This window comes from Balaenoptera physalus (genome assembly GCF_965194825.1).
Source record: "Balaenoptera physalus genome assembly, chromosome: 6".
In the NCBI taxonomy this organism is placed as follows: domain Eukaryota; kingdom Metazoa; phylum Chordata; class Mammalia; order Artiodactyla; family Balaenopteridae; genus Balaenoptera; species Balaenoptera physalus.
In genome coordinates, this window is record NC_138885.1 from 65,995,452 (window position 1) to 66,020,126 (window position 24,675).

Sequence of the window (24,675 nt, forward strand, 5' to 3'; positions counted from 1 at the left end):
AAAAAAAAAAGAATGGAATCCAAATTGGAAAAGAAGAAGAAAAGCTGTCACTGTTTGCAGATGACATGATACTATACATAGAGAATCCTAAAGATGCTACCAGAAAACTACTAGAGCTAATCAATGAATTTGGTAAAGTAGCAGGATACAAAATTAATGCACAGAAATCTCTTGCATTCCTATACACTAATGATGAAAAATCTGAAAGAGAAATTAAGGAAATACTCCCATATAGCACTGCAACAAAAAGAATAAAAGACCTAGGAATAAACCTACCTAAGGAGAAAAAAGACCTGTATGCAGAAAACTATAAGACACTGATGAAAGAAATTAAAGATGATACAAACAGATGGAGAGATATACCATATTCTTGGATTGGAAAAATCAACATTGTGAAAATGACTATACTACCCAAAGCAATATACAGATTCAATGCAATCCCTATCAACTACCAATGGCATTTTTCACAGAACTAGAACAAAAAATTGCACAATTTGTATGGAAACACAAATGACCCCGGATAGCCAAAGCAATCTTGAGAACGAAAAATGGAGCTGGAGGAATCAGGCTCCCGGACTTCAAACTCTACTACAAAGCTACAGTAATCAAGACAGTATGGTACTGGCACAAAAACAGAAATATAGATCAATGGAACAAGATAGAAAGCCCAGAGATAAACCCACGCACATATGGTCACCTTATCCTTGATAAAGGAGGCAAGAATATACAATGGAGAAAATACAGCCTCTTCAATAAGTGGTGCTGGGAAAACTGGACAGTTACAAGTAAAAGAATGAAATTAGAACACTCCCTAACACCATGCACAAAAATAAACTCAAAATGGATTAAAGACCTAAATGTAAGGCCAGACACTATCAAACTCTTAGAGGAAAACATAGGCAGAACACTCTATGACATAAATCACAGCAAGATCCTTTTTGACCCCTTTTTATTTGGAAATGAAAATAAAAATAATAAAATGGGACCTAATGAAACTTAAAATTGCTTTTGCACAGCAAAGGAAACCATGAACAAGATGAAAAGACAACCCTCAGAATGGGAGAAAATATTTACAAATGAAGCAACTGACAAAGGATTAATCTCCAAAATTTACAAGCAGCTCATGCAGCTCAATAACAAAAAAACCACCCAATCCAAAAATGGGCAGAAGACCCAAACAGACATTTCTCCAAAGAAGATACACAGATTGCCCACAAACATATGAAAGGATGCTCAGCATCACTAATCATTAGAGAAATGCAAATCAAAACTACAATGAAGTATCACCTCACACTGGTCAGAATGGCCATCATCAAAAAATCTAGAAACAATAAATGCTGGAGAGGGTGTGGAGAAAAGGGAACCCTCTTGCACTGTTGGTGGGAATATAAATTGATACAGCCACTATGGACAACAGTATGGAGGTTTCTTAAAAAACTAAAAATAGAACTACCATACGACCCAGCAATCCCACTACTGGGCGTATACCCTGAGGAAACCATAATTCAAAAAGAGTCATGTACCAAAATGTTCATTGCAGCTCTATTTACAATAGCCAGGACATGGAAGCAACCTAAGTGTCCATCATCGGATGAATGGATAAAGAAGATTTGGCACATATATACAATGGAATATTACTCAGCCATAAAAAGAAACGAAATTGAGTTATTTGTAGTGAGGTGGATGGACCTAGAGTCTGTCATATAGAGTGAAGTAAGTCAGAAAGAGAGAAACAAATACCATATGCTAACACATATATATGGAATCTAAAAAAAAAAAAAAGGTCCTGAAGAACCTAGGGGCAGGACAGGAATAAAGACTCAGACGTAGAGAATGGACTTGAGGACACTGGGAGGGGGAAGGGTAAGCTGAGATGAAGTGAGAGAGTGGCATGAACATATATACACTACCAAATGTAAAATAGATAGCTAGTGGGAAGCAGCCACATAGCACAGGGAGATCAGCTCAGTGCTTTGTGTTCACCTAGAGGGGTGGGATAGGGAGGGTGGGAGGGAGACACAAGAGGGAGGAGATACGGGGATATATGTATATGTATAGCTGATTCAGTTTGTTATACAGCAGAAACTAACACAACAGTGTAAAACAATTATACTCCAATAAAGATGTTTAAAAAAAAATACCATAACCAAAAAAAATGAGTCATGTTGATAGTAGGAACCCCTGATGGGATGTGATGGGAAGAGCACTTTACCTTTGTGGTCTTCCTTCCCTAAACCCTTTACGCCAGTCAAGCCATGAGCAAAACATCAAACAGATCCCAGCTGAGAGACGGTCTATGAAATACTCTCCAGAACTCCTCAAAACTCTGAAAGGTTATCAGAAACAAGGAAAGTCTGAGAAATTATCACAGCCAAGAGAAGCCTGAGGAGACATTTACCTGACAATCATAATGGGGTGTCCTGTTATGGAAAAAAGGCATAATGTGAACAAAATGTGGACTTTAGTTAACAATCACGTATCACTATTGGTTAATTGTAACACGTGTACCATATTAGTGTAAGATATTAATAAAGAAAACTGGGTGTGGTATAAAAAATATATATATATGATGCAGCAACTCTGAAGATAAGTTACTTTCCAGGTCCCTAAAGTTGTTGGTGGTAGTTGTTTGTTTGGTGACTTTTCATTATAAAACTAATTCTGTAATGTCTATATTCTTTGTTGTGCTTGCTTTCTGCTTAGTGGTCAACTAATGATTGGAGTGAGGTTTCTTTAAATGCCTTCTCCCAGTCTTTGTCAGGAGACTCTGTGTGCATATTGGGGCACACCTTCAATGTTTAGCCAGGCAGTTGACAACTCTGAATTAACCTGCAGGTTCTGCTTGTACAGAGCCTCAAGGTCAGAGGTGAAAGATTAGGACCCTCTTAGGTTCTTCCTGAACATAGCCCTGGGCATGAGCATGACCTTCTAGATTTCAGGATATCCTTGAGCTTTTCTAAGCCCCTATGGACATCTCATTCCTTAGTTTTTCCTACTAAGTTTTTTGGGTAGCCTATTATTTGCCTTAACTGTCGTAGACTGCCTCAGGCAGCTGTCAAATTAATTAGTTGCCTCTAATTGTTTTTGACAAGTGTTTCTGAGGATGGGGAGTACCTGCATGGAAGACTTTTTTGCACTGGGGAGCTCAGAATCAGGTCAGAGAAAGCGTCTTCCCAGTGGCTGCCAGGCAACTCTGGTTGCACGTTGTTGATGGGTGGGGGAATGGGAGGTGGGAATAAGCCAAGTTAAAATACCACAAAGCTCATTGTTGTTTTTCTTGAGTCAATACTCCCCAGATTGCTACAAGCCTTTGGTTAATTTCCAGAGTCCTGACAATTTTTGCCTTTTTGCTTTGGTGCTTTGATGGAGGACTTTTTGGAGGTCCTTTCTCCACTGTTTCTGCTGACGTCACTCCTGCTATTCCTTTTGAGAAGACTTATGCTTATTCCAATTCCTGTTCCTTTGTATGTGACCAGTTATAAGTGACAGGTTTTGTTGTTTTCTTTGTTTAATTGAAATTTTTAAGATCTTCAGCTCTGTTCTGAAATTTCATAATGATGTGAGCCTTTTTGTACCCATTGAGCTGGGTCCTTTAGAATTTCCACTGTTTCTTTGAAATACTTTCTTCTTTACTGTTTCTCTTTCTGAATAGTCATATTTCAAAGATGTTGGGCTCCATGAAATGGCCCTCTGATTTTTATCTTTTTTTCTTGTTTTTTATATCTTGAACTTTTCATTTTACTTTGAGATTTCTTTGACTTTGAATTCCCAACTCCTCTATTGAATTTTTATTTCTATTATAAGTTTCCCAGGAACTTATTTTTTATTATTCCTTTTTTTTTGTAGTATTCTGTTCTGGTTTCATCCTTTTTTAAAATCACTCTGAGGATAGTGATATTAGTTATTTTTTTAAAAATTAAAATGCTTCAGCTTTCTGTACTGTTTCCTCTGAATTCCTTTTTTCTGTTTATCCCTCTTGGCTATTCATATAAAAGAAGGAGGCACAAGTAAATATATGGGAATATTTTCTGCTGAAAAAGTAATGTGAATGTGTCACTTTTTTCCAGTCCAGATGCTAATGTGTGCCTATTTTTTGGTTAGTTATGTGTCAGCTACTTGCTTATTGAGGTCTGTTTGATTCAAAATAAGGCCCATATGTCTTCTGTTTTGGGGCATCAGTTGTGCTGCAGCATGGTCTTTCTCGTCCCTTTTTCTGCTTGTGTTTCCTGTGCTTTAGCTTGCTGGTCTGCAGCTGGCTTTCCATCACTTGTGGTCATCCATCACTGTATGGATCCAGGTTCACTGAGCTCTTCAGCACTCATCAGTGACTCGTTCTGTGCTGGGGGACAGGCTTTGCTTAGGGACTCTGTCTGTCTGGTATAAAGAAAGGTTCATAATAACCCAGCAGTTCCACTCCTGGGTATATACCCCAAAAGCTTGAAAACAGGTATTTAAGCAAAAACTTATACATGAGTGTTCATAGAAACATTATTCACAGTAGCCAAAATCTAGAAACAACCCAGATGTTCATTGGCTGACGAATAGATCAACAGAAATGTGGTACATCCATACGATGGACTATTATTCGGCCATAAAGGGAATGAGGTATTGGCTCATGCTACAACATGGAGGCTACAACACTGAAAACAATATGCTAAGTGAAAGAAACTAATCACAAGAGGCCACCCATTATGACTTAATGTATATGAAAAGTCCAGAATAGACAAATATATAGGGACAAGAGATACATTAGTGGTTGCTTAGGAGTGTAATCAGTAAAGAGCCCGTGGTTTCTCGAAAATACTCTAAAATTGACTGTGGTGGTGGTTGTACATACCTGTGAACGGAGGCATACCTTGTCCTATGGCACTTCACTCTATTGTACTTTGCAGCATTATTGTAAAAAACTGAAGGTTTGTGGCAACCCTGCGTTGAGCAAGTCTGTTGGCATCATTTTACGAACAGCATTTGCTCACTTCATTTCTCTATGTCACATTTTGGTAATTCTTGCAATATTTCAAACTTTTTCATTATCGTATTTATTGTAGTGATCAGTGATCTTTGATATTCTAATTGTCTTTTGTTTTATATTTTTAAATTAATGTTTATGTACATTTTTTTTAGACATAATGCTGTTGCACACTTAATAGACTACTGGATAAGTGTAAACATAATTTTATAGGCACTGGGAAACCAGAAAACTCAAGTGACTCGTTTTATTGTGATATTTGCTTTATTATGGTATCTGGACATGAACTCACAATATCTCACAGGTATGCCTGTATGTTAAAAACCATTGAGTCGTATACTTTAAATGGGTGAATAGTATGGTATGTGAATTATATTTCCATAAAGCTGTTTAAAAAAAGAAAGGCTTATAAGGGTTTTGAACAGACTGTTCCAGAAGCTTCTGTACAAGCCCTGAGCTATATCAGGCTCCCCTCACATCCAGGTCACATGACTGCATCTGCTCTTGTTAGCGCTTTCCATGTTAAATGCTTGCTTTAATTTTCTTCAGTAGAGCTTTCATCCCCATCACTTACTCTAGACTTTTCAGAATCAAGGCCTGGGTTTTTTTTCCCCCCATTCTTTTAGCTTGTTGAAATTATTGACATTTTTTTACTTTTTATCCCTCTGCTAAAAATCCTGTGAAAGAATTGGTTTTTTATGACTTACAAGTTTAGCTACTGTTTCAGATTTGGTGTTTGGTCTATATTCAGTAAATAACGTAAGTGTTATGGCCACATGTCTTATAAATTAAAACTTAAATGTCTTGGTCCATTCACTGTTGGCAGTTTTACAAACCGGACCTTAAAAAGCTGTTGAATAAGAAACTTCAGGAGGTATGGGTGAATTCAGGATTAGTAAATTTCCTGCCTTCAGAACTGTCATCAAATTAGTAGTGGTTCATTTCCTGTGGACCTGAAAATCCACATATATTAGCCCAGGGAGCCTAGTGTTATGGAAACAGGACGTTACGGATGGCAGGTCTCAGATGACATTGAGAGGTGGTGATTTCATGCACTGAGGAGAAAATTTTCAAAGTAATTGGCAAACTTCTCTTCCTCTGTCTTCCTGTTGACATTACTCCACACTGCCCTTCTCTTTCACAATCTCTTTCCTTTTCCTTGGCGTAGGCTTATGTTTCTATGATTCTTGATTTTTTTCTTCAAATAATCTTTAGAGTTTTTCAATTTTCACATCTCTTTCACAATATATTTGTCATCAGAGTGCCATTCTTCTTGTCTTTTTTTTTTTTTAACATCTTTATTGGAGTATAATTGCTTTACAATAGTGTGTTAGTTTCTGCTTTATAACAAAGTGAATCAGTTATACATATACATATGTTCCCATATCTCTTCCCTCTTGCATCTCCCTCCCTCCCACCCTCCCTATCCCACCCCTCTAGGTGGTCACAAAGCACTGAGCTGATCTCCCTGTGCTATGCGGCTGCTTCCCACTAGCTATCTATTTTACATTTGGTAGTGTATATATGTCCATGCCACTCTTTCACCCTGTCACATCTCACCCCTCGCCCTCCCCATATCCTCAAGTCCATTCTCTAGTAGGTCTGTGTCTTTATTCCCGTCTTGCCACTAGGTTCTTCATGACCTTTTTTTTTTTTTCCTTAGATTCCATATATATGTGTTTGCACACTGTATTTGTTTTTCTCTTTCTGACTTACTTCACTCTATGACAGACTCTAACTCCATCCACCTCATTACAAATACCTCCATTTCATTTCTTTTTATGGCTGAGTAATATTCCATTGTATATATGTGCCACATCTTCTTTATCCATTCATCCGATGATGGACACTTAGGTTGCTTCCATGTCCTGGCTATTGTAAATAGAGCTGCAATGAACATTTTGGTACATGACTATTTTTGAATTATGGTTTTCTCAGGGTATATGCCCAGTAGTGGGATTGCTGGGTTGTATGGTAGTTCTATTTTTAGTTTTTTAAGGAACCTCCATACTGTTCTCCATAGTGGCTGTATCAATTTACATTCCCACCAACAGTGCAAGAGTGTTCCCTTTTCTCCACACCCTCTCCAGCATTTATTGTTTCTAGATTTTTTGATGATGGCCATTCTGACCGGTGTGAGATGATATCTCATTGTAGTTTTGATTTGCATTTCTCTAATGATTAATGATGTTGAGCATTCTTTCATGTGTCTCTTAGCAATCTGTGTATCTTCTTTGGAGAAATTTCTGTTTAGGTCTTCTGCCCATTTTTGGATTGGGTTGTTTTTTTGTTATTGAGCTGCATGAGCTGCTTGTAAATCTTGGCGATTAATCCTTTGTCAGTTGCTTCATTTGCAAATATTTTCTCCCATTCTGAGGGTTGTCTTTTCGTCTTGTTTATGGTTTCCTTTGCTGTGCAAAAGCTTTTAAGTTTCATTAGGTCCCATTTGTTTATTTGTGTTCTTATTTCCATTTCTCTGGGAGCTGGGTCAAAAAGGATCTTGCTGTGATTTATGTCATAGAGTGTTCTGCCTATGTTTTCCTCTAAGAGTTTGATAGTGTCTGGCCTTACACTTAGGTCTTTAATCCACTTTGAGTTTATTTTTGTGTATGGTGTCAGGGAGTGTTCTAATTTCATACTTTTACATGTACCTGTCCAATTTTCCCAGCACCACTTATTGAAGAGGCTGTCTTTTCTCCACTGTATATGCTTGCCTCCTTTATCAAAGATAAGGTGACCATAGGTGCGTGGGTTTATCTCTGGGCTTTGTATCCTGTTCCATTGATCTATATTTCTGTTTTTCTGCCAGTACCAAACTGTCTTGATTACTGTAGCTTTGTAATATAGTCTGAAGTCAGGGAGCCTGATTCCTCCAGCTCCATTTTTCGTTCTCAAGATTGCTTTGGCTATTCAGGGTCTTTTGTGTTTCCATACAAATTGTGAAATTTTTTGTTCTACTTCTGTGAAAAATTCCAGTGGTAGTTTGATAGGGATTGTATTGAATCTGTAGATTGCTTTGGGTAGTAGAGTCATTTTCACAATGTTGATTCTTCCAATCCAAGAACATGGTATATCTCTCCATCTATTTGTATCATCTTTAATTTATTTCATCAGTGTCCTATAATTTTCTGCATACAGGTCTTTTGTCTCCTTAGGTAGGTTTATTCCTAGATATTTTATTCTTTTTGTTGCAATGGTAAACGGGAGTGTTTTCTTAATTTCACTTTCAGATTTTTCATCATTAGTGTATAGGAATGCAAGAGATTTCTGTGCATTAATTTTGTATCCTGCTACTTTACCAAATTCATTGATTAGCTCTAGTAGTTTTCTGGTAGCATCTTTAGGATTCTCTATGTATAGTATCATGTCATCTGCAAACAGTGACAGCTTTACTTCTTCTTTTCCGATTTGGATTCCTTTTATTTCTTTTTCTTCTCTGATTGCTGTGGCTAAAACTTCCAAAACTATGTTGAATAATAGTGGTGAGAGTGGGCAACCTTGTCTTGTTCCTGATATTAGTGGAAATGGTTTCAGTTTTTCACCATTGAGGACAATGTTGGCTGTGAGTTTGTCATATATGGCCTTTATTATGTTGAGGAAAGTTCCCTCTATGCCTACTTTCTGCAGGGCTTTTATCATAAATGGGTGTTGAATTTTGTCGAAAGCTTTCTCTGCATCTATTGAGATGATCATATGGTTTTTCTCCTTCAATTTGTTAATATGATGTATCACGTTGATTGATTTGCGTATATTGAAGAATCCTTGCATTCCTGGAATAAACCCCACTTGATCATGGTGTATGATCCTTTTAATGTGCTGTTGGATTCTGTTTGCTAGTATTTTGCTGAGGATTTTTGCATCTGTGTTCATCAGTGATACTGGCCTGTAGTTTTCTTTCTTTGTGACATCTTTGTCTGGTTTTGGTATCAGGGTGATGGTGGCCTCGTAGAATGAGTTGGGGAGTGTTCCTCCCTCTGCAATATTTTGGAAGAGTTTGACAAGGATAGGTGTTAGCTTTTCTCTAAATGTTTGATAGAATTCGCCTGTGAAGCCATCTGGTCCTGGGCTTTTGTTTGTTGCAAGATTTTTAATCACAGTTTCAATTTCAGTGCTTGTGATTGGTCTGTTCATATTTTCTATTTCTTCCTGGTTCAGTCTCGGCAGGTTGTGCATTTCTAAGAATGTGTCCGTTTCTTCCAGGTTGTCCATTTTATTGGCATATAGTTGCTTGTAGTAATCTGTCATGATCCTTTGTATTTCTGCAGTGTCAGTTGTTACTTCTCCTTTTTCATTTCTAATTCTGTTGATTTTAGTCTTCTCCCTTTTTTTCTTGAGGAGTCTGGCTAATGGTTTATCAATTTTGTTTATCTTCTCAAAGAACCACCTTTTAGCTTTATTGATCTTTGCTATCATTTCCTTCATCTCTTTTTCATTTATTTCCGATCTGATCTTTATGATTTCCTTCTGCTAACTTTGGGTTTTTTTTGTTCTCCTTTCTCTAATTGCTTTAGGTGTGAGGTTATGTTGTTTATTTGAAATGTTTCTTGTTTCTTGAGGTAGGATTGTATTGCTGTAAACTTCCCTCTTAGAACTGCTTTTGCTGCATCCCATAGGTTTTGGGCTGTTGTGTTTTCATTGTCATTTGTTTCTAGGTATTTTTTGATTTCCTCTTTGATTTCTTCAGTGATCTCTTGGTTATTTAGTAACGTATTGTTTAGCCTCCATGTGTTTGTATTTTTTACAGTTTTTTTCCTGTAATTGATATCTACTTTCATAGTGTTGTGGTCAGAAAAGATACTTGATATGATTTCAATTTTCTTAAATTTACCACTGCTTGATTTGTGACACAAGATATGATCTATCCTGGAGAATGTTCCATGAGCACTTGAGAAGAAAGTGTATTCTGTTTTTTTTGGGTGGAATGTCATATAAATATCAATTAAGTCCATCTTGTTTAATGTATCATTTAAAGCTTGTGTTTCCTTATTTATTTTCATTTTGGATGATCTGTCCATTGGTGAAAGTGGGGTGTTAAAGTCCCCTACTATGATTGTGTTGCTGTCGATTTCCCCTTTTATGGCTGTTAGTATTTGCCTTATGTATTGAGGTGCTCCTATGTTGGGTGCATAAATATTTACAATTGTTATACCTTCCTCTTGGATCGATCCCTTGATCATTATATAGTGTCCTTCTTTGTCTCTTGTAATGTAGCCTTTATTTTAAAGTCTATTTTGTCTGATATGAGAATTGCTAGTCCAGCTTTCTTTTGATTTCCATTTGCATGGAATATCTTTTTCCATCCCCTCACTTTAAGTCTGTATGTGTCTCTAGGTCTGAAGTGGGTCTCTTGTAGACAGCATATATATGGGTCTTGTTTTTGTATCCATTCAGCCAGTGTGTGTCTTTTGGTGGGAGCATTTAATCCATTTACATTTAAGGTAATTATCGATATGTATGTTCCTATTCCCATTTTCTTAAATGTTTTGGGTTTGTTATTGTAGGTGTTTTCCTTCTCTTGTGTTTCTTGCCTAGAGAAGTTCCTTTAGCATTTGTTGTAAAGCTGGTTTGCTGGTGCTGAACTCTCTCAGCTTTTGCTTGTCTGTAAAGGTTTTAATTTCTCCATCAAATCTGAATGAGATCCTTGCTGGGTAGAGTAATCTTGGTTGTAGGTTTTTCTCTTTCATCCCTTTAAATATGTCCTGCCACTCCCTTCTGGCTTGCAGAGTTTCTGCTGAAAGATCAGCTGTTAACCTTATGGGGATTCCCTTGTGTGTTATTTGTTGTTCTTCCCTTGCTGCTTTTAATATGTTTTCTTTGTATTTAATTTTTGATAGTTTGATTAATATGTGTCTTGGCGTGTTTCTCCTTGGATTTATCCTGTATGGGACTCTCTGTGCTTCCAGGACTTGATTAACTATTTCCTTTCCCATATTAGGGAAGTGTTCAACTATAATCTCTTCAAATATTTTCTCAATCCCTTTCTTTTTCTCTTCTTCTTCTGGGACCCCTATAATTCGAATGTTGGTGCGTTTAATGTTGTCCCAGAGGTCTCTGAGACTGTCCTCAGTTCTTTTCATTCTTTTTCTTTATTCTGCTCTGCAGTAGTTATTTCCACTATTTTATCTTGCAGGTCACTTATCCATTCTTCTGCCTCAGTTATTCTGCTATTGATCCCTTCTAGAGTATTTTTAATTTCATTTATTGTGTTTTTCATCATTGCTTGGTTCCTCTTTAGTTCTTCTACGTCCTTGCTAAATGTTTCTTGCATTTTGTCTATTCTATTTCCAAGATTTTGGATCATCTTTACTATCATTATTCCGAATTCTTTCTCAGGTAGACTGCCTATTTCCTCTTCATTTGTTAGGTCTGGTGGGTTTTGACCCTGCTCCTTCACCTCCTGTGTGTTTTTTTGTCTTCTCATTTTGCTTATCTTACTGTGTTTGGGGTCTCCTTTTCACAGGCTGCAGGTTCGTAGTTCCCGTTGTTTTTGGTATCTGTCCCCAGTGGCTAAGGTTGGTTCAGTGGGTTGTGTAGGCTTCCTGGTGGAGGGAACTAGTGCCTGTGTTCTGGTGGATGAGGCTGGATCTTGTCTTTCTGGTGGGCACGTCCACGTCTGGTGGTGTGTTTTGGGGTGTCTGTGGCTTTATTATGATTTTAGGCATCCTCTCTGCTAATGGATGGGGCTGTGTTCCTGTCTTGCTAGTTGTTTGGCATAGGGTGTCCAGCACTGTAGCTTGCTGGTCGTTGAGTGAAGCTGGGTCTTGATGTTGAGATGGAGATCTCTGAGAGATTTTCGCCGTTTGGTATTACGTGGAGCTGGGAGGTCTCTTGTGGACCAGTGTCCTGAAGCTGGCTCTCCCACCTCAGAGGCATAGCCCTGATGCCTGGCTGGAGCACCAAGAGCCTTTCATCCACACGGCTCAGAATAAAAGGGAGAAAAAATAGAAAGAAAGAAAGAAAGAGGATAAAATAAAGTAAAATAAAGCTATTATAATTTAAAAAATGAGAAAAAAATTATTACGAATAAATTAAGAAAAAATGTTTTTTAATTTTCAAAAATAGATTTATTAATTTTTTATAATAAAAATAAGAAGTTATTAAGAAAAGAATTTATTAAGAAAAAAGTTTAATTTTTTAAAATAAAAAATATGAAAAAACTTAAAAGTTTTTTAATTTTTAAAAATAGAAAATAAGGAAAAAATTATTAAGAAAAATTTTTCTTAATAAAGGTTTTAAGTAAAAGAAGAAGCAAACAAAAAAAATGGATGGACCGATCCCTAGGACTAATGGTGAAAGCAAAGCTATATAGACAAAATCTCACCCAGAAGCTTACACACATACACTCACAAAAAAAGGAAAAGGGGAAAAATTAATATATCCTGCTCCCGAAGTCCACCTCCTGAATTTGGGATGATTCGTTGTCTATTCAGGTATTCAACAGATGCAGGCACATCACGTTGTTGGTGGAGCTTTAATCCGCTGCTTCTGAGGCTGCTGGGAGAGATTTCCCTTTCTCTTCTTTGTTCGTACAGCTCCTGGTGTTCAGCTTTGTATTTGGACCCGCCTCTGCATGTAGGTCGCCTGAGGGCATCTGTTCCCCGCCTAGACAGAACGGGGTTAGAGGAGCAGCTGCTTCGGGGGCTCTGGCTCACTCAGGCCAGGGGGAGGGAGGGGTACGGATGCGGGGCGAGCCTGCGGCGGCAGAGGCCGGCGGGAAGTCGCAGCAGCCTGAGGCACGCTGTGCGTTCTCCCGGGGAAGTTGTCCCTCGATCACGGGAGCCTGGCAGTGGCAGGCTGCACAGGCTCCCCGGAGGGGCGGTGTGGAGAGTGACCTGTGCTTGCACACAGGCTTCTTGGTGGCGGCAGCAGCAGCCTTAGCGTCTCATGCCTGTCTCTGGGGTCCGCGCTGATAGCCGCGGCTCGCGCCCGTCTCTGGAGCTCGTTTAGGCGGCGCTCTGAATCCCCTCTCCTCGCACACCAGGAAACAAAGAGGCAAGAAAAAGGTCTCTTGTCTCTTCGGCAGCTGCAGACCTTTTCCCGGACTCCCTCCCGGCTAGCTGTGGTGCGCTAACCCCTTCAGGCTGTGTTCACGCCGCCAACCCCAGTCCTCTCCCTTCGATCCGACCGAAGTCCGAGCCTCAGCTCCCAGCCCCGCCCGCCCCGGCGGGTGAGCAGACAAGCCTCTAGGGCTGGTGAGTGCTACTTGGCACCGATCCTCTGTGCGGGAATCTCTCCGCTTTGCCCGCCGCACGCCTGTGGCTGCGCTCTCCTCCGTGGCTCTGAAGCTTCCCCCCCTGCCACCCGCAGTCTCTGCCCACGCAGGGGCTTCCTAATGTGTGGAAACCTTTCCTCCTTCACGGCTCCCTCCCACTGGTGCAGGTCCCGTCCCTATTCTTTTGTCTCTGTTATTTCTTTTTTCTTTTGCTCTACCCAAGTACGTGGGGAGTTTCTTGCCTTTTGGGAGGTCTGACGTCTTCTGCCAGCGTTCAGTGGGTGTTCTGTAGGAGCAGTTCCACGTGTAGATGTATTTCTAATGTATCTGTGGGAAGGAAGGTGATCTCCGTGTCTTACTCTTCCACCATCTTGCCCAGACCCCCCCTTTTTGTCTTAAATATACACAGACCAAATGTGTCTGTCTCTCCGTTATTCCCTCTGTCCCTTTTTCCCAAAGAACTCAGGTTCTGTTATAATACCTGTTACAATTCTCTTGGAAACTCTTTTGACCACTTTAAAAATGTACTGGTTCCAGTTTATTACATTATTGGCTGCAAAGCAAAAGCAGTTACCTTTATCAGTTTTTAACTATATTTCCATAGCTTAGATTACCCCTTCACCTCCAGTGAGATGACACTTCTCAGAGTCACCCCTGGCCTTTCTGTTCCACTCTCTGCTTTTATCATACTAACCTATGGCTAGAAATCACTTCTTGTTTCATACCTGTTGGATTGCTGTAGTGTTTCTGACCAAAAGGTTAAGGAAAATCAGGAAATATTTATTGAAGTGTACCTTTTTATCTTAGTGTTGTTTACTTAATATTTATAGAACCACACTTCTGACTCATGTTACCAGCAAATGTGCAGCAGAGCATTAAATTAAAGGATGAATAATTAACAAATTGATGGATCTCAGAAAATACCCAGAGCCCTTCATTTATCTTACTAAAATAAATCTCTTCACAGGGCTTCAATTCATAGCCAAGAACAATTTCAAGCATAATGCTACATATACAAGTTCTTAATAAAGTTCTTATATATTTTTATACTGTAGTTATCTAATTATAGACATCAGAGGCCAGTCTTCAAATGATATTTCAAAGCAGATTTGTATTTTAAAAATTAAAACAGCTATGAATTTCCATTGTGAGAGTAATAGATGTGCACATAAAGATTTTTAGATACTATATAAAAACTCAGCTATAAGCCATTCAAGTTGGCTTTTTAATACATATCATTCCGTACAGTTTTTACTGTATATCTATATACATATGTTAAAAGCAGGTTTGTATATCACAACCATGTTAATATTATAGATAGTAGAATCAATTTAGATTTTGTGACAAGGGAAAATGGCTGAAGTAGATTAGAAGATAAGCTGTACAATAGCTAGGAAAACAAGTCCATGTTAACTGAAGGAAAACAATGAAGACAATCTAAATAAATTACTAAATTCAATCTACCATATGATTTGAGTTGGAAAATGATGTAAGAACAATGTAAAGAACTATGTCCTTTATAACTCACCAGAAAGTTGTCTGGGAGACTATGCTGTGAAATTACTTGTAGATGAGACACTAAAACACAATGAAATGGTTCTGTTTTTTTCCTCCCTGAAAATGGAAATTATACGTTTTTTTCCATAATAGAGGTAGTTGTGGAAAAAAAGTAAGAAACTAAAACCCCAAAAGAAGAAAATCACTCATAATTCCATTGACAATAAAATTATATTTTGTTAGACTTCATTATAATTTTTGCAGAATTAGAATGTCATAAATGCCTCTCCTTTTTTTTTGCTACTTAACAATATTTTATGAGCCTCTCATGCCAGTACATACAGTTCTACCTAATATTTAGTGGCGAAATAGTATTCTGTTTTAGAATGTATGTTAGTTTACTTAAATAGCCCCCTATTTAGGTGGTAATCCAGTTTTAGCTGTTCTACACAGTGCTGTGATGGATATTCTCATACATACTTAGCATGCTTTTCGGATTATTTTCTCAGGATAAACATTGTTGGGTCAAAGGGTACATGCATGTTTCATCTGGTTGCCAAACTGCCAGAAAGGAATTACAAATTTATTGTTACGTCCAAGATAAGCTAAGCCTGTGCCCCAGTGTGTGCTGTACTGCATCATTAATGTGACTGCAATATTTACACAAAGCCACAGCATTGAAATTTGTATTGCAGTGGAGTTCCTTATGTCTTAGAATTCTACATATTAGAGGGGTTAAGTCCAGCAGTGAGGGAAATGTTTACATTCGCAACTTGGATCGCGTGGTATTCATTTTGGAAAGCAGAGCTCTTCAGGCAGCAGTTAAATGGTGACACAGCATGTGTTGGTATTTTGCTGTTTCTGGGACTTGGTCACAGGCCATGATCCTTTCTTACCTTAGATGAGTGACCGAGGAGGTGGTGTTCCTCTGAGGAAAATTGACCGACTCTTCAACTACATGTATTCAACTGCACCCCGGCCTCGTGTTGAGACGTCCCGAGCAGTGCCCTTGGTATGTGATCAAGAAATTGTGAAGCAGGTTTTTGTGACTTGTCATAAAATAAGTTACCACATAAATCAGTTAAGCCGTTGTGTAGGTTTCACCACAAGGACGAAAGGAAGCTATTAAGGGGGAAAAATCCCCACTTTCCTCTAAATTTATAGTTTTTAAAATACTGTTTTTAAAAATGATAAGAGCATAGGACAAGGAGTATGGTTTTACAGTTCTTGTTGCCAAGCTTAATAGTGCTGTGTCAGTAGTTTCCATGTGGTAAACCACATTTTGATATACTATCTCTAATGTGAAGCCTAAATTACCAGCTTCACTAGTACTTGGTTTAATCTTCAGTGTTTGTTTTTTTTTCCCCCTCAAGTACTTGTAATTAGAAAGATTACATGTTTGAGACTGAGAAGTATGACTAGAGCTCTGATCAGTTTAATTGCCAACCTGAAAATGGCTCAAATGATAATTGCGTTGATGGGTTTTTTTTAATTGATCATAGTCACCTATTTTCAGGTTTTAATAAGGTTAGCTTTTGAATGGACTCATTCATGGTCCTCCAACACCCAGAAAGTGCTTTGCCAAATCTCTTACCTGTAATTCTGGAAAAGCTCTTGTTCTTCCAGGCTTTGAAGGTTCTCTGGCATATACACTGGAGTTATGCTGTAACGTGATTAAAAACAGTATAAGATGGGTCTATTTTAGGCTTTTTCCTAGGAAGTTACTAAAAGGACTTCATTCTAATTGTACAGCACATTCTAGTTACACAGCACAGATTCTGTAGCTACAACTGTAATACAGTTCATGTCTTACCAAACTTTTAAAATGATTGCTCTAGGAATGTGCTCTTCAAGTTGAGATACGGGTAGGCGTCCACGTGCCGTGGGACAGAAAAGGTCAACCAGTATCTTCTTAGATTCTGATTTTACTCTAAGAAGTGGAGAAAAGGGATATGCTGCTTTTGTAGTGAACAAACATTGTAGAATTTTTGTGGAGAGCAGCATAGTGTACTAGCCCAGACTTTGAATTTAAACTGTCCGGTCCATTCTCAGCTCTACTACATCCTAGCTGTGTAGCCTTGGGAATATTTTTGACTTTTCAATACCATAGTTTCCCCAGCGTTAAATTTCAAATTATGGACTTCCCTGGTGGTCCAATAGTTAAGACTCCGTGCTTCCACTGCAGGGGGTATGGGTTCGATCCCTGGTTGGGGAACTAAAATCCCACATGCAGCGTGGTGTGACCAAAAAAAAAAAAAAAAAAAAATCGAATTATTATAAAGATTGAGTTAATATATCTAAAATGCTTTTTATAGTACCTGGCACATAGTGAATGCCATGTAAGTGTTTGTTTAGGATGCAAAATTTACTTGAATTTTTAAGAAAACAGGAGGCTTGATGCGGCTCAGGCTGCCCATACACCTACACAGCCTGACCGAGGGTAAGCCTGTTGTTAAGCTTTTACAGAGCCTCCTTCCTGATGTCATGACCCCTTTGTAAGTGGACCCAGCAGGCAAGCACTGGCGCAGCCGGGGAAAGGCTGCTTGACCTCCACAGGAGTGGTCATCAGGTCATACCTGATTACTGAGAGCTTCTTCCACATGGATGCCTTCTGGTGGGCATCTGGCATGTATGGAATGTCTTCACACTGTAAGCCTGTTCGGAGAGGGCTGTCCACATTTCCCTCTTCCAGACCTTCTCTGTTCATCCAGTTTTGTTCTTTCCAAGTCTCTGACCAGCCAGCCCGTTCGCCACTGCCCATGGTCCATGTAGGTGTTCCACTTTGAATTCCACCCACTGGTAGGATTTGCTTTCACTCCTGTCTTTCAGGCCCAGCCCTGAGGGAGGCTGTAGTGAAAGGGCAGTCCACTTGTGGCTGGTGTGGGACACTGTGTAGATCCAGCAGTGGACCAGGCCCATGCCATTTTACTTTTCTGTTAACTATTATAGGGGAAGCCTGATGGGTCCACAGGTGTGGTAGGTTCAGGGAGAGGCAGTGATAAAGTAGATCAGGCACCATGGGATCCCGAGCCACCTGCTCATGCAGTTTTCTTGGGGCCATTTCTAGAGCCACTTAATGTATCAGGGTCCCACCTGGAAAGAGATAGCTCAAATTATGATAATTCAGGGAAGGCTTATCTACAAAGAGACAAATTATAGAAATAGGGGTGGGATAGCACAGGAATCCTGGCTAGCAGCAGCAGAGCTGTCACCACCCTGACTCAAGGGGAGAAGGAGAGGTCAGCAGAACCCAGAAGGGAAAGTTGCAGAGCAGCTGCTTACTCTCCAGGGACCCAGCCTGCCCAGGGGAAGCAACCTCAGTGAGAAAGAAGCAGGGGATGAATACCCTGACTTGACTCCCTTGTAACTCCTACTGGGTTCCCCATTGGCTAGACCCACTGGAACCAGAGGGCACAGAAATCCACTGACATCTGTTCAGGCAGCCTCCCAGGGCGAGGAGAAATGTGGAGAATGGATAGTTGATTTGGAGGGGTAAACAGAAACTCTGGTCTAAAAAAAAAAATCAAGTAATAAATGATAGAGGTAGATAAGGCCAGAGCCTGGATTTGTTAATAGCACTGATTCCTGAATCCACATACACTCTTTACTGAAGTACTATATGGAATGTCATTGAACATCTGAGTTGGTGATAAAACCCTTTTTTACATTTATCCAAATGTTCTTCTTTGTATTAAAGAATTGGTAGGATTTATCCAGGTAAAGAAGGCCATTCCAGATACTGGGAACAGAATGAACAGACACAGATGTGAAAAATAACATGATCTGTTTGAGGAACTTAGGAGCAGAGATTTACTTCAGCTGGACTGGAAAGTGGGTGGCACAGACCTGATCTTACAGTCTTGAAAGCTCTTTTTTAGAAGCTTGGATATTTAGGCAGTGGGTTGGGATGATGTGGGTGGGGTGGGTTTTGGGGTGCTTCGAAGATTTTTAAGCAGGGGAAGTGACCTGTCAGTGAGCATTAAAAGAGAACTATTAGGGATCTCTTCAGGTTCAGAACACGGGCTGCAATTCATGGTGTGAAGCCATGAGATGTATCTGTAGGCTGCCACCAGGCTTTCTCTACTCTTGCTCCTGAGAGGGAACATGTTTTATGTAGTATCACCGAAAGCAGTATTGGGATGCTCTGGAGCCGGGCAATAAAGAAGAGAAACGTGCTGCTTCTAGACCCCCACAGGTCGTTTTATACAAATAAGAAGACTGAGGAACTTTAAATGACCAGAGGGAAGCCGTCTAATGCAGTACTCAACTGGGCTGCAGCTTGATCATTTTTAATACTTAACTATTAACTGATCTTATAGATGCGGGCTCTGATAGCCCTGGGATACTCCAATAACATTTATTTTAATTAGAGAAGTATTTCAGTGTGTGGCTTTCCGAATAGAATTTCATTTTTCTCATCAAACAGGCTGGTTTTGGTTACGGATTGCCCATATCACGCCTTTATGCACAGTACTTCCAAGGAGACCTAAAGCTCTATTCCCTAGAGGGCTATGGGACAGATGCCGTTATCTTCATTAAGGTAATGACCATAGTCTTCTGGACTTAATGATACATCTTTGATTATAAGATGCCAGTATTTAACTGTAATGAAATTTTCTTCTACCTCGTGCTATTAAAATATAAAAATGTTTTTATAACAAGGATCTCATCTGTTTTGACAAATGATCTCTTTGACTATGGGTAAGAAATGCTCATCTATAATGATCAGGACTTTGTTAATAGAAAAAAAACTGGATTAAAGTAGGGAGTCAAAAACTTATGTTAAAATTAAATTTGTAAGATAAGACACATGAATTGACATTGATTCACCAGCCTTTTGATGTACTTGCTGAGGCCTTTCATTTGCATATGGGTCTGCAGATTGAAGTTTCAATTGTCTTTCTTGCAGAAGCTATACTTACATTGTTTTGGTTTCTTTAATCAAAGAAACAGCCAAGTACGTAATCCTTGTTGATTATTATGCAGTTCCTTACAGTTGTCTTCTGATTTGACAGCAATTTTTATGTGGCTTTCCTTCATGAGTCTTTATGAAACACTCATCTTAGTTTTCAAAGAACTCCCCCTCGCCCATTTTTTGTGCTTTGTTAAAAGCAATACTTAGATTAAATTACAATGACAGATTTAAGTATATTAACAGATTTAGGAACAATTACAGGTGACTCTTGGTAAGCATATAGCTCACCTGGTAGAAACAGACTTGCCTGGGTTGTTCCATGTGTTTATCTGACAAATCAGTATAAATTACAGGGATAGAAAACACTGGATTAGTTCAGCAATGGGCTGTTGGTACCTAATTTTTTAGCGACGCTAGTTTCTTGTTCTGGCCACTAGATGGCACCTATTTTATAGGAAATGCTGAAGACTTTACATTAGAAAAAGTAAAATTTGTCTGAAAAGGTTAAGTTCTTTCAAGATAATTTTCTTTTTTTAAACCATCTCAATTGTGAGGAACTTAAAAACATTGCCTTCATGATGCCCTTTTTATCATCAAATGGAACATTTTTGTTTGAGTGTGTAGATCAAGGAGTTCCAGCATAAAGAGAATATGATGTATAGGTGAAAGGTTTCTAGCTCCATTTTGGAAAAAAATAGAATACATGAAGTCTTGTAGAATAATTAAGGTCCTTCCTTACTATTATTGGAATGAGACTTCCAGTTCAATATTTTCTACATCTTGGGGAATACCTGTGGCTTAAGGTTGAAATCCTACCAAAATATCCTAATTTGAAGATAATGAGGAACATAGTTTATCTCAATGATACACGGGAAGCTGAAATAGAATGGTGAATTAATTGTGATAATATGTTGGAAACATGAAATTACAATCAGCCCTCTGTATCCCCGGGTTCCATATCCATAGATCCGAACACGAATCAAAAATATTTGAAGAAAAAAGAAATTCCAGAAAGTTGCAAAAAGCAGAACTTGAATTCGCTGCACATCAGCAACTAATTTACGTAATATCTACATCGTATTTGTGTAGCATTTACGTTGTATTAGCTATTATAATTAATCTAGAGATGATTTAAAGTATACAGGAGGTTATGTAAAGATGATACACAGATACTACAGCATTTTATATAAGCGACTTGAGCATGGGCAGACTTTGGTATGCATGCGGGGTGGGGGGGTGATACAGAGGGTCAGCTATGCATGATGCAGAAATCATGTATGCTGTAACTAAAATTAGTGACTTTAATGTAGGAGAAGACACAGGATCAAACCCAGATTTCATGACTGTACGATTTAAATGACTGTACGATTACATATGTTAAGGTACATATGTGAATTTTTATGCTTTTACACTTAACTGACCTTTTCAGTTAACCAACTTCTGTTCGTCATGTTTTATAAGAATGTCTATCACACGTGTGTAAAACTTCAATCCAGCAGTTCCCAGGCTGGCTGGAGAATTACCGCAAGCAATAAACTCAACATGCACATCAAGCAGTTGCCATAGGCTTAGTAAATAACACGTTTCAAATATGTGCTCTATTTTAAAATGTATGCAGATGGTCTTATGTTTGATAAAATACAGATCCAATAAGTATTGTTTAATTTGTAGTAACCTTTTTGCCATTGTAGATTTTCCTCAAATAATGCATTCTAAAAAAATGCCTGATTTAGGTCCTGCTTTGACTTTCAGGCTCTGTCAACAGAATCAATAGAAAGACTCCCGGTGTATAACAAAGCTGCCTGGAAGCATTACAACACCAACCACGAGGCTGACGACTGGTGTGTTCCCAGCAGAGAACCAAAAGACATGACGACATTCCGCAGTGCCTAGACACACTTGGGACCCCTGGAAAATCCAGATGTGGTTTTTTATTAAATTTGGAAGGGATGGTGTTCAGAACTACATTATACCAAATACTTCATGTGTCGTTTTCACAGTTAACTATTTGGGTAGATAGAATAAGTGGTAAGTTAAATTCCATTTATGCCCGTTAAATCTCCTAAAGGATGAAGTTGTACCTATTTTACACTTAAATTTTCACAGTTAATTGAACGTATTTTTAAACAACTGTAGTTCTGGTCAACTTTCTCTTTACGGTAGACTTCAGAAGCATAGAAGTCTTTAGGTTTCTACAGGAAGCTGTGTAGTTTTTCAAGAAATACTTTTATGTCCGCTAGAAACATTTCCTTAATATCGATTAGCCAGTTAGCCATCTTTCTGTTTTAGAGGAGTTCTGCCAGCCTTTATTTAGTAATGACAGATGTAATAAGATGATCTACAGATTTACATGACTGACTACAATTAAAGCAGTAAACAGTTGCCCTGTTGAGTGTAGAACCAGCCACCTTTCAGCATCTACATGCATTGTCTTCACTCTGAAGTTAATTTATCGTGTTTTAATTTTATTGCAAAGGATTGTAATGATTGATTTCCTATGAAACTAAGCCAAGATCATGGGCAATCTACTTTGAATGTGCTTATGATTAATGCAATGGGAAATTTTTATACTAAAACCTAACAGCTGCTAAAATTCTAAATTGAATTTAAGAAATTGAGGGCAGAACAGTGAGTCCCAAAAACTGTACTAACAATTGTTGAGATTACCTGGGGGAGCGTTTGAGAAAGTTTTTCTGAGTCCTACTCCAGACATACAGAATCAGACTCTGCGGCTGGAGGCCAGGAATCTCAATTTTTATAACACTTCCTAGATGAGTCTGATGCCTCACCTAGTTAGGAAGCCACGCTTTTAAAATGAGTAATGATGATACCACATTTGCTAACATAACAGATCTTTAGATTTTGGTTTTCACCTATTGAAAGGTCAGGCTTCTAGACTCTAGGAACAAACTGGTGCAATTAGAAGCATAATTGGAAGCAAGAGACGAGTTGGCTACAGAAGAGTCAGGTAACCAAAGGATTAGAACCATAAATGCACAGGTACTGACAAAAAACATGTTATGAAAAATATCTATACTTTATCAGGAAAAAGTCACCTTGGGCTTATCACATTCGAATGTTTGCATTCGAGTGTTAATTTGTAGTATACAGATTTTTGGTATATTCAGTATGTTATGATAACTCTGTTGGGCTTTAAGACAGAGATACCAAACAGGTGGTATCATCTTCGTTTTTGAGACTGAGAGTATAGCCCAAAGCTGCCCAGAATTGGAGTGAGGGCTCAAGCTGTATCTGCTGATCACTGTCAGGCGCCTGGTCTAAGAGACCATGAAAGTCAGGAGACTGAGTTGTTAGTCTTACCTCATCTTTTAAGGTGACAGGGAAGTACACTGAAAATAAATTTTAAAGTAAGATTTTAAATGTTTAAAGAACAGCTTTACCACTTAAATGGGGAACTTTATCTGGTAAATACATTGAGTTGAAACACCTCATTCTCAAAAGGATTATGTAAGCTTAACAGTGCTATACAAATTTGTAAATTAGAAGGGATGTTAAAGGGCCGTTAGCCCAGGACTCTCACATAAGAGATGAGGATCCTGAAACTCGGGGTGTGTGGGGTTTGCCCAGGGCTGATCAGCTGATGTGACCAAATGTTGGAAGAAGATCTTTTACCTATTACTCCTTAATTATGGATTTTATGATGAACAATAGGATATGCTAGTGGATGATTTATATTAGTTCAATGTGTCACAGTTTTAGCTTAAAATTACACTTTTCTTGTAATGATGAAATAGTTTCGAAGCCTTTGACTCAAAGTATTCACTTTCTTTCCTAAATGAGACATTTGTACAACTGACATAAATTTGATATTTTTACTTAAGATCCACCCACACACACACACACACAAAATTAAAGTTTCTCTCTTAAGAGCTAAGAAATTGTGTTTTCAAAGGAAGAGTGAAATCTTTTCCTTTAGCTTCTTTTTAAGGTGTAATGGCTTTTTTACTTCGTTACTGTGGTAAGGGACACAAAGTTACATACAAAAATATTTGGGGGAATGCTTTCTCCTAGTTGGTTTTAAATTATTGTGCTACCTGAAAAGTTTTTAGATTCTTACACTATTTTTCCCCACCAGCATTTAATATGATGCCATGTATATTTTAAAAATATACTGAAAGATAAGAAATGGATACTAAGTGATTTTTGTAACCTGGGCATTTAATGAATATGCCAACATTTTTTTTAGGAAGAATCACAAAAAGTATTCTGCCCTGTACTTAAAATACTAGCTGGCTTTAGATGTCTTCATACTTAATGGTAATCACTTTCTTGCACTGTGAAGTTTTTACATGAAGATGTTGAAGTGGCAAGTCTACCCTATTATTTTATAAAATGTTTTGTGTATGGCAATAAACTGAAAACATGGATCAACTCTTATTCTGAAAATAAATTGACCCAATTTAGGTTTTTAAAAATATAATTGTTTTTTAAAATAAAGGTCTCTTTCATCATCAAGGGTCAGCTTTCTGTAAACATTCAAAAAGTCGAAGCTAGGTGGCTCACAGTGCACCTCACTATGCTTGGTAGAGGAAGTGTTGAGATTTCCAACGTGTACATTCTAATTGCGAAAGCAGGCAGTGGTTTGTATGATTTCAGTTATGCTAGATTTTCATTATCCAAACATCCACAGATGACTGACTTACTGCATAAATGAACATCTTCTCATGTGATTTTCAAGAGGTTATGTTAGTATACTCTTTGAATAACTTTCACAATATAAGTAATATAGGAAAAGTCTTAATTTAACCAGCATTACTCTCTGCTTGTACCAGCTGAAAGTCAAAATTAAACTCCTCTAGTCAAAGATAGGTTCCTGTCCTGTTCCTGATCAATGGGATATGACCATCAATCTTCCCTTCATTATTAAAGCCAACAAGTTCCATAAAAGGACTGCATAGGTAAAGAACCAGGGAAACAGACTACTACTGTTAGGGTCCCTTTGTGGCCTTGTGAACAGCCAATCAGAGAGGAAGCCAAAAAAAAAAAAAAATCAACCAATTTCAGTTTGCATCTTCAATTGCTGTGCCATAAATGTGACGTTTTAAACAGATGAGTAATCAG

The 24,675-nt window shown here is 38.4% G+C and overlaps 1 protein-coding gene and 1 long non-coding RNA gene across 9 annotated transcripts in view; one reads left to right on the forward strand and one right to left on the reverse strand.

Moving 5' to 3' along the window:
- The window catches only part of PDK1 (pyruvate dehydrogenase kinase 1), a 45,649-nt gene extending 21,018 nt beyond the window's left edge, over window positions 1–24,631 (forward strand). The window contains exons 9-11 of one of the 2 annotated variants that reach the window (XM_082465468.1): window positions 15,580–15,690; window positions 19,105–19,218; window positions 21,346–24,631. In XM_082465468.1, the coding sequence (XP_082321594.1) occupies window positions 15,580–15,690; window positions 19,105–19,218; window positions 21,346–21,486 (366 nt within the window). In that variant the 3' untranslated portion in view covers window positions 21,487–24,631. The remainder of the gene's footprint in view (window positions 1–15,579; window positions 15,691–19,104; window positions 19,219–21,345) is intronic. The other variant, XM_082465469.1, reaches the window with a different exon arrangement.
- LOC309662597 overlaps window positions 15,698–24,675 on the reverse strand; it is a 100,078-nt gene continuing 91,100 nt past the window's right edge. For 6 of the 7 annotated variants that reach the window (XR_014264794.1, XR_014264795.1, XR_014264797.1 and 3 more), the window contains one exon: window positions 15,698–17,771. This is a non-coding gene — a long non-coding RNA (uncharacterized lncRNA). The remainder of the gene's footprint in view (window positions 17,772–24,675) is intronic. The other variant, XR_014264796.1, reaches the window with a different exon arrangement.